The sequence below is a fragment of the Oncorhynchus tshawytscha genome, unplaced genomic scaffold (assembly GCF_018296145.1).
Source record: "Oncorhynchus tshawytscha isolate Ot180627B unplaced genomic scaffold, Otsh_v2.0 Un_scaffold_1874_pilon_pilon, whole genome shotgun sequence".
Lineage (NCBI taxonomy): Eukaryota > Metazoa > Chordata > Actinopteri > Salmoniformes > Salmonidae > Oncorhynchus > Oncorhynchus tshawytscha.
This window is the reverse complement of record NW_024609604.1, coordinates 102,212-116,958: the sequence shown is the minus strand read 5'-3', so window position 1 is coordinate 116,958 and position 14,747 is coordinate 102,212. Positions and strand designations below refer to the sequence as shown.

The window sequence follows — 14,747 nt, the reverse complement described above, 5'->3', positions numbered from 1 at the left end:
ACCCACGACAGACAGCGTGGTACTAACCCACGACAGACAGACAGCGTGGTACTGACCCACGATAATAGACAGCGTGGTACTAACCCACGACTGACAGCGTGGTACTGACCCACGACAGACAGACAGCGTGGTACTGACCCACGATAATAGACAGCGTGGTACTGACCCACGACAGAGACAGCGTGGTACTGACCCACGACAGAGACAGCGTGGTACTGACCCACGACAGACAGCGTGGTACTAACCCGCGACAGACAGCGTGGTACTGACCCACGACAGACAGCGTGGTACTAACCCACGACAGACAGACAGCGTGGTACTAACCCACGACAGACAGACAGCGTGGTACTAACCCACGACAGACAGCGTGGTACTGACCCACGACAGACAGACAGCGTGGTACTAACCCACGACAGCGTGGTACTAGACAGCGTGGTACTGACCCACGATAATAGACAGCGTGGTACTGACCCACAACAGACAGCGTGGTACTGACCCACGACAGACAGCGTGGTACTGACCCACAACAGACAGCGTGGTACTAACCCACAACAGACAGCGTGGTACTGACCCACGATAATAGACAGCGTGGTACTAACCCACGACAGACAGCGTGGTACTGACCCACAGACAGCGTGGTCCTAACCCAGACAGCGTGGTACTGACCCACGACAGACAGCATGGTACTAACCCACGATAATAGACAGCGTGGTACTGACCCACGACAGACAGACAGCGTGGTACTGACTCCACGATAAGACAGCGTGGTACTGACCCACGACAGACAGACAGCGTGGTACTAACCCACGACAGACAGACAGCGTGGTACTGACCCACGATAATAGACAGCGTGGTACTGACCCACGACAGACAGCGTGGTACTGACCCACGATAATAGACAGCATGGTACTGACCCAGGACAGACAGCGTGGTACTGACCCACGACAGACAGACAGCGTGGTACTAACCCACGACAGAGACAGCGTGGTACTGACCCACAACCGACAGCGTGGTACTGACCCACGATAGACAGCGTGGTACTTACCCAGATGGACCTGTTGCATGTATGCCAGCAGCGCGGCCCGATTGGCGTCCCAGAGCCCAGGCAGATCACTCTCTGGAGGGTATTTACAACAAGACAGCTCCAAGGTGATCTCTAGACACTGGCCCCACACGTAGTTATAGTCCTGCATCCCTCCTAGGAAACGGACAGAAAAACATGAAACTGAGCCAGACTAGAGCCATAATGGTGCTCGTCACTGTAGTCTATTAGACCAGTATCCTAGGAAACGGATAGAAAAACATGAAACTGAGCCAGACTAGAGCCATAATGGTGCTCGTCACTGTAGTCTATTAGACCAGTATCCTAGGAAACGGATAGAAAAACATGAAACTGAGCCAGACTAGAGCCATAATGGTGCTCGTCACTGTAGTCTATTAGACCAGTATCCTAGGAAACGGATAGAAAAACATGAAACTGAGCCAGACTAGAGCCATAATGGTGCTCGTCACTGTAGTCTATTAGACCAGTATCCTAGGAAACGGATAGAAAAACATGAAACTGAGCCAGACTAGAGCCATAATGGTGCTCGTCACTGTAGTCTATTAGACCAGTATCCTAGGAAACGGATAGAAAAACATGAAACTGAGCCAGACTAGAGCCATAATGGTGCTCGTCACTGCACCAGTCACTGTAGTCTATTAGACCAGTATCCTAGGAAACGGACAGAAAAACATGAAACTGAGCCAGACTAGAGCCATAATGGTGCTCGTCACTGCACCAGTCTATTAGACCAGTATCCTAGGAAACGGACAGAAAAACATGAAACTGAGCCAGACTAGAGCCATAATGGTGCTCGTCACTGTAGTCTATTAGACCAGTATCCTAGGAAACGGATAGAAAAACATGAAACTGAGCCAGACTAGAGCCATAATGGTGCTCGTCACTGTAGTCTATTAGACCAGTATCCTAGGAAACGGACAGAAAAACATGAAACTGAGCCAGACTGGAGCCATAATGGTGCTCGTCACTGCACCAGTCACTGTAGTCTATTAGACCAGTATCCTAGGAAACGGATAGAAAAACATGAAACTGAGCCAGACTAGAGCCATAATGGTGCTCGTCACTGCACCAGTCACTGTAGTCTATTAGACCAGTATCCTAGGAAACGGATAGAAAAACATGAAACTGAGCCAGACTAGAGCCATAATGGTGCTCGTCACTGCACCAGTCACTGTAGTCTATTAGACCAGTATCCTAGGAAACGGATAGAAAAACATGAAACTGAGCCAGACTAGAGCCATAATGGTGCTCGTCACTGTAGTCTATTAGACCAGTATCCTAGGAAACGGATAGAAAAACATGAAACTGAGCCAGACTAGAGCCATAATGGTGCTCGTCACTGTAGTCTATTAGACCAGTATCCTAGGAAACGGATAGAAAAACATGAAACTGAGCCAGACTAGAGCCATAATGGTGCTCGTCACTGTAGTCTATTAGACCAGTATCCTAGGAAACGGATAGAAAAACATGAAACTGAGCCAGACTAGAGCCATAATGGTGCTCGTCACTGCACCAGTCTATTAGACCAGTATCCTAGGAAACGGACAGAAAAACATGAAACTGAGCCAGACTAGAGCCATAATGGTGCTTCGTCACTGTAGTCTATTAGACCAGTATCCTAGGAAACGGACAGAAAAACATGAAACTGAGCCAGACTAGAGCCATAATGGTGCTCGTCACTGCAGTCTATTAGACCAGTATCCTAGGAAACGGACAGAAAAACATGAAACTGAGCCAGACTAGAGCCATAATGGTGCTCGTCACTGCACCAGTCTATTAGACCAGTATCCTAGGAAACGGACAGAAAAACATGAAACTGAGCCAGACTAGAGCCATAATGGTGCATTAATTTTCACAACACGACTGTACGCGTGACCTCTAGTATTAGTACTGTAGCGAATTAATCCCGTCGTGGTTTGAACTTTGAACCTGGCGGGGGGGGGGGGCTTGCGACTATCAACCCAACACCCTTAACTATTACCCCAGATTTGTGAACTGATAGATTTACTGACTGACCTGGTAGAGGGTACCAGTAGTAACCGTTGGTGATGCCCTCCTTAAAGTCCTTGGAGTCGTAACAGTGGTCTCCCTTGTGCATCTGGCTGTGGGTGTAGGAGTAGGTCTTAGCCAGCTGGATCAACACGTCGTTGTCGGGGGCAACACTGGATCCACTCTGCAGCTCACTACCTGTGTGACAACACAACACGTCAACCTGTTCCCTATATAGTACACTACTTTAGACCCTATTCCCTATATAGTACACTATTTTAGACCCTATTCCCTATATAGTGCACTACTTTAGACCCTATTCCCTGTATAGTACACTACTTTAGACCAGAGCCCTATTCCCTATATAGTGCACTACTTTAGACCCTATTCCCTATATAGTTCACTACTATAGACCAGAGCCCTATTCCCTATATAGTTCACTACTATAGACCAGAGCCCTATTGCCTATATAGTGCACTATTTTTGATCAGGACCCTATTCCCTATATAGTACACTACTTTAGACCAGGACCCTATTCCCTATATAGTGCACTACTTTAGACCAGAGCCCTATTCCCTATATAGTGTACTACTTTAGACCAGAGCCCTATTCCCTATATAGTACACTACTTTAGACCAGAGCCCTATTCCCTATATAGTGTACGACTTTAGACCAATGCCCTGGGCTATTTGGGACACAATGGAGACATAACCAATATTGATGTGATTGACTGATTGGTTGATCTATTGATCTCTTGACAGGAACACCTGTTGTTACTCTGTAGTCCTTCTAGTAGTCTCTATATTAGACAATTGTTGTTACTCTGTAGTCATTCTAGTAGTCTCTATATTATACACCTGTTGTTACTCTGTAGTCATTCTAGTAGTCTCTATATTAGACACCTGTTGTTTCTCTGTAGTCATTCTAGTAGTCTCTATATTAGACCTGTTGCTACTCTGTAGTCATTCTAGTAGTCTCTATATTAGACACCTGTTGTTACTCTGCTCTGTAGTCATTCTAGTAGTCTCTATATTATACACCTGTTGTTACTCTACTCTGTAGTCATTCTAGTAGTCTCTATATTAGACAATTGTTGTTACTCTGTAGTCATTCTAGTAGTCTCTATATTAGACACCTGTTGTTACTCTGTAGTCATTCTAGTAGTCTCTATATTATACACCTGTTGTTACTCTGTAGTCATTCTAGTAGTCTCTATATTAGACACCTGTTGCTACTCTGTAGTCATTCTAGTAGTCTCTATATTATACACCTGTTGTTACTCTGTAGTCATTCTAGTAGTCTCTATATTAGACACCTGTTGTTTCTCTGTAGTCATTCTAGTAGTCTCTATATTAGACACCTGTTGTTACTCTGTAGTCATTCTAGTAGTCTCTATATTATACACCTGTTGTTACTCTACTCTGTAGTCATTCTAGTAGTCTCTATATTAGACACCTGTTGCTACTCTGTAGTCATTCTAGTAGTCTATATTATACACCTGTTGTTACTCTGTAGTCATTCTAGTAGTCTCTATATTAGACACCTGTTGTTACTCTGTAGTCATTCTAGTAGTCTCTATATTATACACCTGTTGTTACTCTACTCTGTAGTCATTCTAGTAGTCTCTATATTAGACACCTGTTGTTACTCTAGTCATTCTGGTAGTCTCTATATTAGACACCTGTTGTTACTCTACTCTGTAGTCATTCTAGTAGTCTCTATATTAGACACCTGTTGCTACTCTGTAGTCATTCTAGTAGTCTCTATATTATACACCTGTTGTTACTCTGTAGTCATTCTAGTAGTCTCTATATTAGACACCTGTTGTTACTCTACTCTGTAGTCATTCTAGTAGTCTCTATATTAGACAATTGTTGTTACTCTGTAGTCATTCTAGTAGTCTCTATATTATACACCTGTTGTTACTCTGTAGTCATTCTAGTAGTCTCTATATTAGACACCTGTTGTTTCTCTGTAGTCATTCTAGTCATTCTAGTAGTCTCTATATTGGAGTATATATATATATATATATTGGGGCTGCAGGGTATCCTAGTGGTCAGAGCGTTGGACTAGTAACCGAAAGGGTCCATATCCCCAAGTTCATATCCTACAAATCTGTCGTTCTGCCCCTGAACAGGCAGTTAACCCACTGTTCCTAGGCCGTCATTGAAAATAAGAATGTTCTTAACTGACTTTCCTAGTTAAATAAAGGTAAAATAAAATAAATAGGGATCACTCAGCCTCTCTCTCTCTGTGTGTGATGGTGTAAAGTACCTCCGTTGCTGTTGTCGTAGGGGTAACTGGCCACCACAGCCTCTCTCTCTCTCTCTCTGTGTGTGTGATGGTGTAAAGTACCTCCGTTGCTGTTGTCGTAGGGGTAACTGGCCACCACAGCCTCTCTCTGTGTGTGTGTGATGGTGTATAGTACCTCCATTGCTGTTGTCGTAGGGGTAGCTGGCCACCACAGCCTCTCTCTCTCTCTCTGTGTGTGTGTGATGGTGTAAAGTACCTCCATTGCTGTTGTCGTAGGGGTAGCTGGCCACCACAGCCTCTCTCTCTCTCTCTGTGTGTGTGATGGTGTATAGTACCTCCATTGCTGTTGTCGTAGGGGTAGCTGGCCACCACAGCCTCTCTCTCTCTCTCTGTGTGTGTGTGATGGTGTAAAGTACCTCCATTGCTGTTGTCGTAGGGGTAGCTGGCCACCACAGCCTCTCTCTGTGTGTGTGTGATGGTGTAAAGTACCTCCATTGCTGTTGTCGTAGGGGTAGCTGGCCACCACAGCCTCTCTCTCTCTGTGTGTGTGATGGTGTAAAGTACCACCTGATGTTTAGGCCAAGGTATGTATAGTTTTTGTGTGTGCTCTAGGGCAACAGTGTCTAGATGGAATTTGTATTTGTGGTCCTGGTGACTGGACCTTTTTGGAACACCATTATTTTGGTCTTACTGAGATTTACTGTCAGGGCCCAGGTCTGACAGAATCTGTGCATAAGATCTAGGTGCTGCTGTAGGCCCTCCTTGGTTGGTGACAGAAGCACCAGATCATCAGCAAACAGCAGACATTTGACTTCGGTTCTAGCAGGGGAGGCCGGGTGCTGCAGACTTTTCTAGTGCCCTCGCCAATTCGTTGATATATATGTTGAATGTATATGTATCCCCTCTATATGTATCTCTCTCTCTCTCTCTGTGTGTGTGATGGTGTAAAGTACCTCCATTGCTGTTGTCGTAGGGGTAACTGGCCACCACAGCCTCTCTCTCTCTCTCTCTGTGTGTGTGATGGTGTATAGTACCTCCATTGCTGTTGTCGTAGGGGTAGCTGGCCACCACAGCCTCTCTCTCTGTGTGTGTGATGGTGTATAGTACCTCCATTGCTGTTGTCGTAGGGGTAGCTGGCCACCACAGCCTCTCTCTCTCTCTCTGTGTGTGATGGTGTATAGTACCTCCATTGCTGTTGTCGTAGGGGTAACTGGCCACCACAGCCTCTCTCTCTGTGTGTGTGATGGTGTATAGTACCTCCATTGCTGTTGTCGTAGGGGTAACTGGCCACCACAGCCTCTCTCTGTGTGTGTGTGTGTGTGATGGTGTATAGTACCTCCATTGCTGTTGTCGTAGGGGTAACTGGCCACCACAGCCTCTCTCTGTGTGTGTGTGATGGTGTATAGTACCTCCATTGCTGTTGTCGTAGGGGTAACTGGCCACCACAGCCTCTCTCTGTGTGTGTGTGTGTGTGATGGTGTATAGTACCTCCATTGCTGTTGTCGTAGGGGTAACTGGCCACCACAGCCTCTCTCTGTGTGTGTGTGATGGTGTATAGTACCTCCATTGCTGTTGTCGTAGGGGTAGCTGGCCACCACAGCCTCTCTCTGTGTGTGTGATGGTGTATAGTACCTCCATTGCTGTTGTCGTAGGGGTAGCTGGCCACCACAGCCTCTCTCTGTGTGTGTGATGGTGTATAGTACCTCCATTGCTGTTGTCGTAGGGGTAGCTGGCCACCACAGCCTCTCTCTGTGTGTGTGTGATGGTGTATAGTACCTCCGTTGCTGTTGTCGTAGGGGTAACTGGCCACCACAGCCTCTCTCTCTGTGTGTGTGATGGTGTATAGTACCTCCATTGCTGTTGTCGTAGGGGTAACTGGCCACCACAGCCTCTCTCTCTCTCTCTGTGTGTGTGATGGTGTATAGTACCTCTCATTGCTGTTGTCGTAGGGGTAGCTGGCCACCACAGCCTCTCTCTCTCTCTCTGTGTGTGATGGTGTATAGTACCTCCATTGCTGTTGTCGTAGGGGTAGCTGGCCACCACAGCCCCACCGTGCAGGTTGGCCGACAGGACGAAGCTCTCAGTCTTCAGCCAGTCCATAATGGCTCTCACCTCCATCTCTCTCATTCCACTCTCCTTCTTAGAGAAGGCATCTGGGAAGTTCCTGTTTAGATCGATGCCGTTCTTATTGAACCTGTCAGGGAACCATATGACAGAATATTAAGTTCACTAGGTACCGACCAAATAAAATACAATTTTATTTGTCACATGCGCCGAATACAACAGGTGTAGGTAGACCTTAGTGAAATGCCGAGTACAACAGGTGTAGGTAGACCTTAGTGAAATGCCGAGTACAACAGGTGTAGGTAACCTTAGTGAAATGCCGAGTACAACAGGTGTAGGTAGACCTTAGTGAAATGCCGAATACAACAGGTGTAGGTAGACCTTAGTGAAATGCCGAGTACAACAGGTGTAGGTAGACCTTAGTGAAATGCCGAGTACAACAGGTGTAGGTAGACCTTAGTGAAATGCCTACAACAGGTGTAGGTAGACCTTAGTGAAATGCCGAACAGGTCTCTCTCTCTCCTCTCTGTCTCTCTCTCTATTGCCCTCTCTGTCTCTCTATTGCCCTCTCTGTCTCTCTATTGCCCTCTCTGTCTCTCTATTGCCCTCTCTGTCTCTCTATTGCCCTCTCTCTCTCTATTGCCCCCTCTCTCTCTCTATTGCCCCCTCTCTCTCTCTCTCTCTCTATTGCCCCCTCTCTCTCTCTATTGCCCCCTCTCTCTCTATTGCCCCCTCTCTCTCTATTGCCCCCTCTCTCTCTCTATTGCCCCCTCTCTCTCTCTATTGCCCCCTCTCTCTCTATTGCCCCCTCTCTCTCTATTGCCCCCTCTCTCTCTCCCCCTCTCTCTCTATTGCCCCCTCTCTCTCTATTGCCCCCTCTCTCTATTGCCCCCTCTCTCTCTCTATTGCCCCCTCTCTCTCTCTATTGCCCCCTCTCTCTCTCTATTGCCCCCTCTCTCTCTATTGCCCCCTCTCTCTCTCTATTGCCCCCTCTCTCTCTCTATTGCCCCCTCTCTCTCTCTATTGCCCCCTCTCTCTCTCTCTATTGCCCCCTCTCTCTCTCTCTATTGCCCCCTCTCTCTCTCTCTATCTCTCTCTCTCTATTGCCCCCTCTCTCTCTCTCCCCCTGCCCCTCTCTCCCCCTCTCTCTCTCTATTGCCCCCTCTCTCTCTCTCTCTCTCTATTGCCCCCTCTCTCTCTCTATTGCCCCCTCTCTCTCTCTATTGCCCCCTCTCTCTCTCTATTGCCCCCTCTCTCTCTCTATTGCCCTCTCTCTCTCTATTGCCCCCTCTCTCTCTTGCCCCCTCTCTCTCTATTGCCCCCTCTCTCTCTATTGCCCCCTCTCTCTCTCCCCCTCTCTCTCTCTATTGCCCCCTCTCTCTCTCTATTGCCCCCTCTCTCTCTATTGCCCCCTCTCTCTCTCTATTGCCCCCTCTCTCTCTATTGCCCCCTCTCTCTCTCTATTGCCCCCTCTCTCTCTATTGCCCCCTCTCTCTCTATTGCCCCCTCTCTCTCTATTGCCCCTCTCTCCCCCTCTCTCTCTGCCCCCTCTCTCTCTCTCCCCCTCTCTCTCTATTGCCCCCTCTCTCTCTCTATTGCCCCCTCTCTCTCTCTATTGCCCCCTCTCTCTCTCTCTATTGCCCTCTCTCTCTCTATTGCCCCCTCTCTCTCTCTCTCTCTATTGCCCCCTCTCTCTCTATTGCCCCCTCTCTCTCTCTCCCCCTCTCTCTCTATTGCCCCCTCTCTCTCTATTGCCCCCTCTCTCTCTATTGCCCCCTCTCTCTCTATTGCCCCTCTCTCTCCCCCTCTCTCTCTCTATTGCCCCCTCTCTCTCTCTCTATTGCCCCCTCTCTCTCTCTATTGCCCCCTCTCTCTCTCTATTGCCCCCTCTCTCTCTCTATTGCCCCCTCTCTTTTGCTCTGCAAAGACATTCAGAGCACTGATATCCCATTCAGTGTGATCAGACCATTCCTTATTTAAAAACAGTCATTGGTCCATTCATAAGATTCAGGCAGAGAGCTCGAATTGAAATTCTGTGGTCGCTGTTTACCCAGTGGCATCCTGCCGCATTGAAAGATGACGAGCGAGGATACCAAACAGTCACTCACCGTACAGACTAAGGTTGCCCTATACCAAACAGTCACTCACCGTACAGACTAAGGTGGCCCTATACCAAACAGTCACTCACCGTACCGACTAAGGTGGACCTATACCAAACAGTCACTCACCGTACAGACTAAGGTGGCCCTATACCAAACAGTCACTCACCGTACCGACTAAGGTGGACCTATACCAAACAGTCACTCACCGTACAGACTAAGGTGGCCCTATACCAAACAGTCACTCACCGTACAGACTAAGGTGGCCCTATACCAAACCACTGTCATGCTACTGTTCTCTCTCTCTCTCTCTGCTCTGTGATGACATTCACAGTGACTTAAGACCTCCAACACCATCCAGTAACATCGTTCGAGCGTCTTCAGATGCATAAATCAAATGTCGGTCCCAATCATGAGGTTCAGGGCCAGTCGCAGCCTTGAATCAAATTCCTACTGTTTATCTCTGCGTCCCAAATAACACACTATTCCCTATATAGTGCACTACTGTTGACCAGCGCATGGCCACTATATAGGGAAATGTGACGCTGTGAGTCGAGAAGCAGGTGGAAACATTGAATAGAACAACAAACGAGATAAAGGGGAGGTCGTGGAGGGACAGATAAAGGGGAGGTCGTGGAGGGACAGATAAAGGGGAGGTCGTGGAGGGACAGATAAAGGGGAGGTCGTGGAGGGACAGATAAAGGGGAGGTCGTGGAGGGACAGAAAGGGGAGGTCGTGGAGGGACAGATAAAGGGGAGGTCGTGGAGGGACAGATAAAGGGGAGGTCGTGGAGGGACAGATAAAGGGGAGGTCGTGGAGCGACAGATAAAGGGGAGGTCGTGGAGCGACAGATAAAGGGGAGGTCGTGGAGCGACAGATAAAGGGGAGGTCGTGGAGCGACAGATAAAGGGGAGGTAATTTGGTCCATGTGTGAATCCTGATGATCTACAGGTGTGAATCCTGATGATCTACAGGTGTGAATCCTGATGATCTACAGGTGTGAATCCTGATGATCTACAGGTGTGTGTAATGAAGAATCCAAGGCCCGGTGGTTAGTAATCCGGCGACGTCGAACGCCGGAGGAGAGGAGCAGGAGGAGTCGACGTGGCAGGAATAGGGGGCCATTTGTGACACAAGCCAGGGGTAAAAGGAGAAGGAAGGAGACTCAGAGCGGAGGAGGAGGAAGTGCCAGGATGTTTGCTGAACTCGTCAGAGCGTGGCCGGGCCGGGATGTGTGGGGCATTAGGTAAACATTATAAGACTATCTATTCCCCCCCCCTCCCCTCTACTCCACCTCTCCTCAGAGCACAAAGAGCTCTTTATCCTCACTCTGCCTCAAGTAGGGGAACACAGCTCTGCTACAGTCAAGGGAAGAAGAAGACATGATTCACTCCCAGGCCGTGTCTCTACATGAGGGGAGAAGAAGACATGATTCACTCCCAGGCCGTGTCTCTACATGAGGGAAGAAGAAGACATGATTCACTCCCAGGCCGTGTCTCTACATCAGGGAAGAAGAAGACATGATTCACTCCCAGGCCGTGTCTCTACATGAGGGAAGAAGAAGACATGATTCACTCCCAGGCCGTGTCTCTACATCAGGGGAGAAGAAGACATGATTCACTCCCAGGCCGTGTCTCTACATCAGGGGAGAAGAAGACATGATTCACTCCCAGGCCGTGTCTCTACATCAGGCCGTGTCTCTACATCAGGGAAGTAGAAGACATGATTCACTCCCAGGCCGTGTCTCTACATCAGGGAAGAAGAAGACATGAGGCCGTGTCTCTACATCAGGGAAGAAGAAGACATGATTCACTCCCAGGCCGTGTCTCTACATGAGGGAAGAAGAAGACATGATTAACTCCCAGGCCGTGTCTCTACATGAGGGAAGAAGAAGACATGATTCACTCCCAGGCCGTGTCTCTACATGAGGGAAGAAGAAGACATGATTCACTCCCAGGCCGTGTCTCTACATCAGGAGAGAAGAAGACATGATTCACTCCCAGGCCGTGTCTCTACATCAGGAGAGAAGAAGACATGATTCACTCCCAGGCCGTGTCTCTACATCAGGAGAGAAGAAGACATGATTCACTCCCAGGCCGTGTCTCTACATCAGGGGAGAAGAAGACATGATTCACTCCCAGGCCGTGTCTCTACATCAGGGGAGAAGAAGACATGATTCACTCCCAGGCCGTGTCTCTACATGAGGGAAGAAGAAGACATGATTCACTCCCAGGCCGTGTCTCTACATGAGGGAAGAAGAAGACATGATTCACTCCCAGGCCGTGTCTCTACATGAGGGAAGAAGAAGACATGATTCACTCCCAGGCCGTGTCTCTACATCAGGGGAGAAGAAGACATGATTCACTCCCAGGCCGTGTCTCTACATGAGGGAAGAAGAAGACATGATTCACTCCCAGGCCGTGTCTCTACATGAGGGAAGAAGAAGACATGATTCACTCCCAGGCCGTGTCTCTACATCAGGAGAGAAGAAGACATGATTCACTCCCAGGCCATGTCTCTACATGAGGGAAGAAGAAGACATGATTCACTCCCAGGCCGTGTCTCTACATCAGGAGAGAAGAAGACATGATTCACTCCCAGGCCATGTCTCTACATGAGGGAAGAAGAAGACATGATTCACTCCCAGGCCATGTCTCTACATGAGGGGAGAAGAAGACATGATTCACTCCCAGGCCATGTCTCTACATGAGGGAAGAAGAAGACATGATTCACTCCCAGGCCGTGTCTCTACATCAGGGGAGAAGAAGACATGATTCACTCCCAGGCCGTGTCTCTACATCAGGAGAGAAGAAGACATGATTCACTCCCAGGCCATGTCTCTACATCAGGAGAGAAGAAGACATGATTCACTCCCAGGCCGTGTCTCTACATGAGGGGAGAAGAAGACATGATTCACTCCCAGGCCATGTCTCTACATGAGGGGAGCTTCAACTCTTTTTTGACCAGGGACCCCTTCCAGGAAAACTGGCGACCCGGGGGCACCTATCATACATTAACAAAGTTATTATTATTTTTCTTCACATCTTGGCTTATCAGGTGAATTACAATGTCGTGGAGAATTAAAACAACATTATATAATGAATCTATTTTTGATAGATAAGAGTTCAGGTGGACCTTGGCTTCAGCAAAACACTGGAAAGGAGGGGCGCTGGACAGCAATGAGAAAAACCATGAAAAGGGGCTGACCAAGAAACTGATTCAAGGCAGAAAGGTGGTTTTTGCCTGGTTTATCTGTCTGGCCGGTGTGGCTGACTGCCTGGTTTATCTGTCTGGCCGGTGTGGCTGACTGCCTGGTTTATCTGTTTGGCCGGTGTGGCTGACTGCCTGGTTTATCTGTCTGGCCTGTGTGGCTGACTGCCTGGTTTAGCTGTCTGGCCTGTGTGGCTCACTGCCTGGTTTAGCTGTCTTGCCGGTGTGGCTGACTGCTTGGTTTAGCTGTCTGGCCGGTGTGGCTGACTGCCTGGTTTATCTGTTTGGCCGGTGTGGCTGACTGCCTGGTTTAGCTGTCTGGCCTGTGTGGCTGACTGCTTGGTTTAGCTGTTTTGCCGGTGTGGCTGACTGCTTGGTTTAGCTGTCTGGCCGGTGTGGCTGAGGATCTGTCTCCATTAGCGGGTCAGGATCTGTCTCCATTCGCAGGTCAGGATCTGTCTCCATTAGCAGGTCAGGTTCTGTCTCCATTAGCAGGTCAGGATCTGTCTCCATTAGCAGGTCAGGATCTGTCTCCATTAGCAGGTCAGGATCTGTCTCCATTAGCGGGTCAGGATCTGTCTCCATTAGCGGGTCAGGATCTGTCTCCATTAGCGGGTCAGGATCTGTCTCCATTAGCGGGTCAGGATCTGTCTCCATTAGCGGGTCAGGATCTGTCTCCATTAGCGGGTCAGGATCTGTCTCCATTAGCGGGTCAGGATCTGTCTCCATTAGCGGGTCAGGATCTGTCTCCATTAGCGGGTCAGGATCTGTCTCCATTAGCGGGTCAGGATCTGTCTCCATTAGCGGGTCAGGATCTGTCTCCATTAGCGGGTCAGGATCTGGCTCAGGATCTGTCTCCATTAGCAGGTCAGGATCTGTCTCCATTAGCAGGTCAGGATCTGTCTCCATTAGCGGGTCAGGATCTGTCTCCATTAGCGGGTCAGGATCTGGCAGCAGGTCAGGATCTGTCTCCATTAGCAGGTCAGGATCTGTCTCCATTAGCGGGTCAGGATCTGTCTCCATTAGCGGGTCAGGATCTGTCTCCATTAGCGGGTCAGGATCTGGCTCCATTAGCAGGTCAGGATCTGGCTCCATTAGCAGGTCAGGATCTGTCTCCATTAGCAGGTCAGGATCTGTCTCCATTAGCAGGTCAGGATCTGTCTCCATTAGCAGGTCAGAATCTGTCTCCCTGACCTTTCAGCAAATGACCAGTAGGAAATATCCCAGATTGTGCCTTTAACAGTGATTAAAAACACAGCACGACCAGGTCACACACACACGAGATCAGGTCTGTTTACCCCAGACCACAGAGAAACAAATGATCTCCTGCAGGAATTCCGATGAGCTTTAGATGTTTACAACTCTTTGATGTGGATAGTTTGTGGTCTGCTAATGCTCGTCATCCACTACACAACGGACATCTTTATATCATCAACGTATCTTCAACAGCATATTCATGGGGGGGAACTCACTACAATGGCTTTTAACTTCCAAGAATCAGAATTTAGTAAAAACATACGTATCTCTGGGTGGTCGAAGGTTTGAACAACTCAACAGTTAAGAAACCAACAGGATGCCTGGTCAATTCTTTCACTGTGTTTTAATGGTATCATATCGCTGGCTGCAAACCAACAGGATGCCTGGTTAAATCTGTCACTGTGTCTTAACGGTACCATATCGCTGGCTGCAAACCAACAGGATGCCTGGTTAAATCTGTCACTGTGTCTTAATGGTACCATATCGCTGGCTGCAAACCAACAGGATGCCTGGTGAAATCTGTCACTGTGTCTTAACGGTACCATATCGCTGGCTGCAAACCAACAGGATGCCTGGTTAAATCTGTCACTGTGTCTTAATGGTACCATATCGCTGGCTGCAAACCAACAGGATGCCTGGTTAAATCTGTCACTGTGTCTTAATGGTACCATATCGCTGGCTGCAAACCAACAGGATGCCTGGTTAAATCTGTCACTGTGTCTTAATGGTACCATATCGCTGGCTGCAAACCAACAGGATGCCTGGTTAAATCTGTCACTGTGTCTTAACGGTACCATATCGCTGGCTGCAAA

The 14,747-nt window shown here is 48.5% G+C and overlaps 1 protein-coding gene across 2 annotated transcripts in view; it reads right to left on the bottom strand.

Moving 5' to 3' along the window:
- The window catches only part of cpm (carboxypeptidase M), an 89,760-nt gene that overhangs the window by 7,943 nt on the left and 67,070 nt on the right, over positions 1-14,747 (bottom strand). Inside the window, exons 5-7 of one of the 2 annotated variants that reach the window (XM_042316202.1) lie at positions 7,312-7,499; positions 3,080-3,250; positions 1,046-1,198 (exon numbers count right to left, since the gene is read on the bottom strand). In XM_042316202.1, the coding sequence (XP_042172136.1) occupies positions 1,046-1,198; positions 3,080-3,250; positions 7,312-7,499 (512 nt within the window). Of the gene's footprint in view, positions 1-1,045; positions 1,199-3,079; positions 3,251-6,258; positions 7,235-7,311; positions 7,500-14,747 lie in introns of those variants that run through there. The other variant, XM_042316201.1, reaches the window with a different exon arrangement.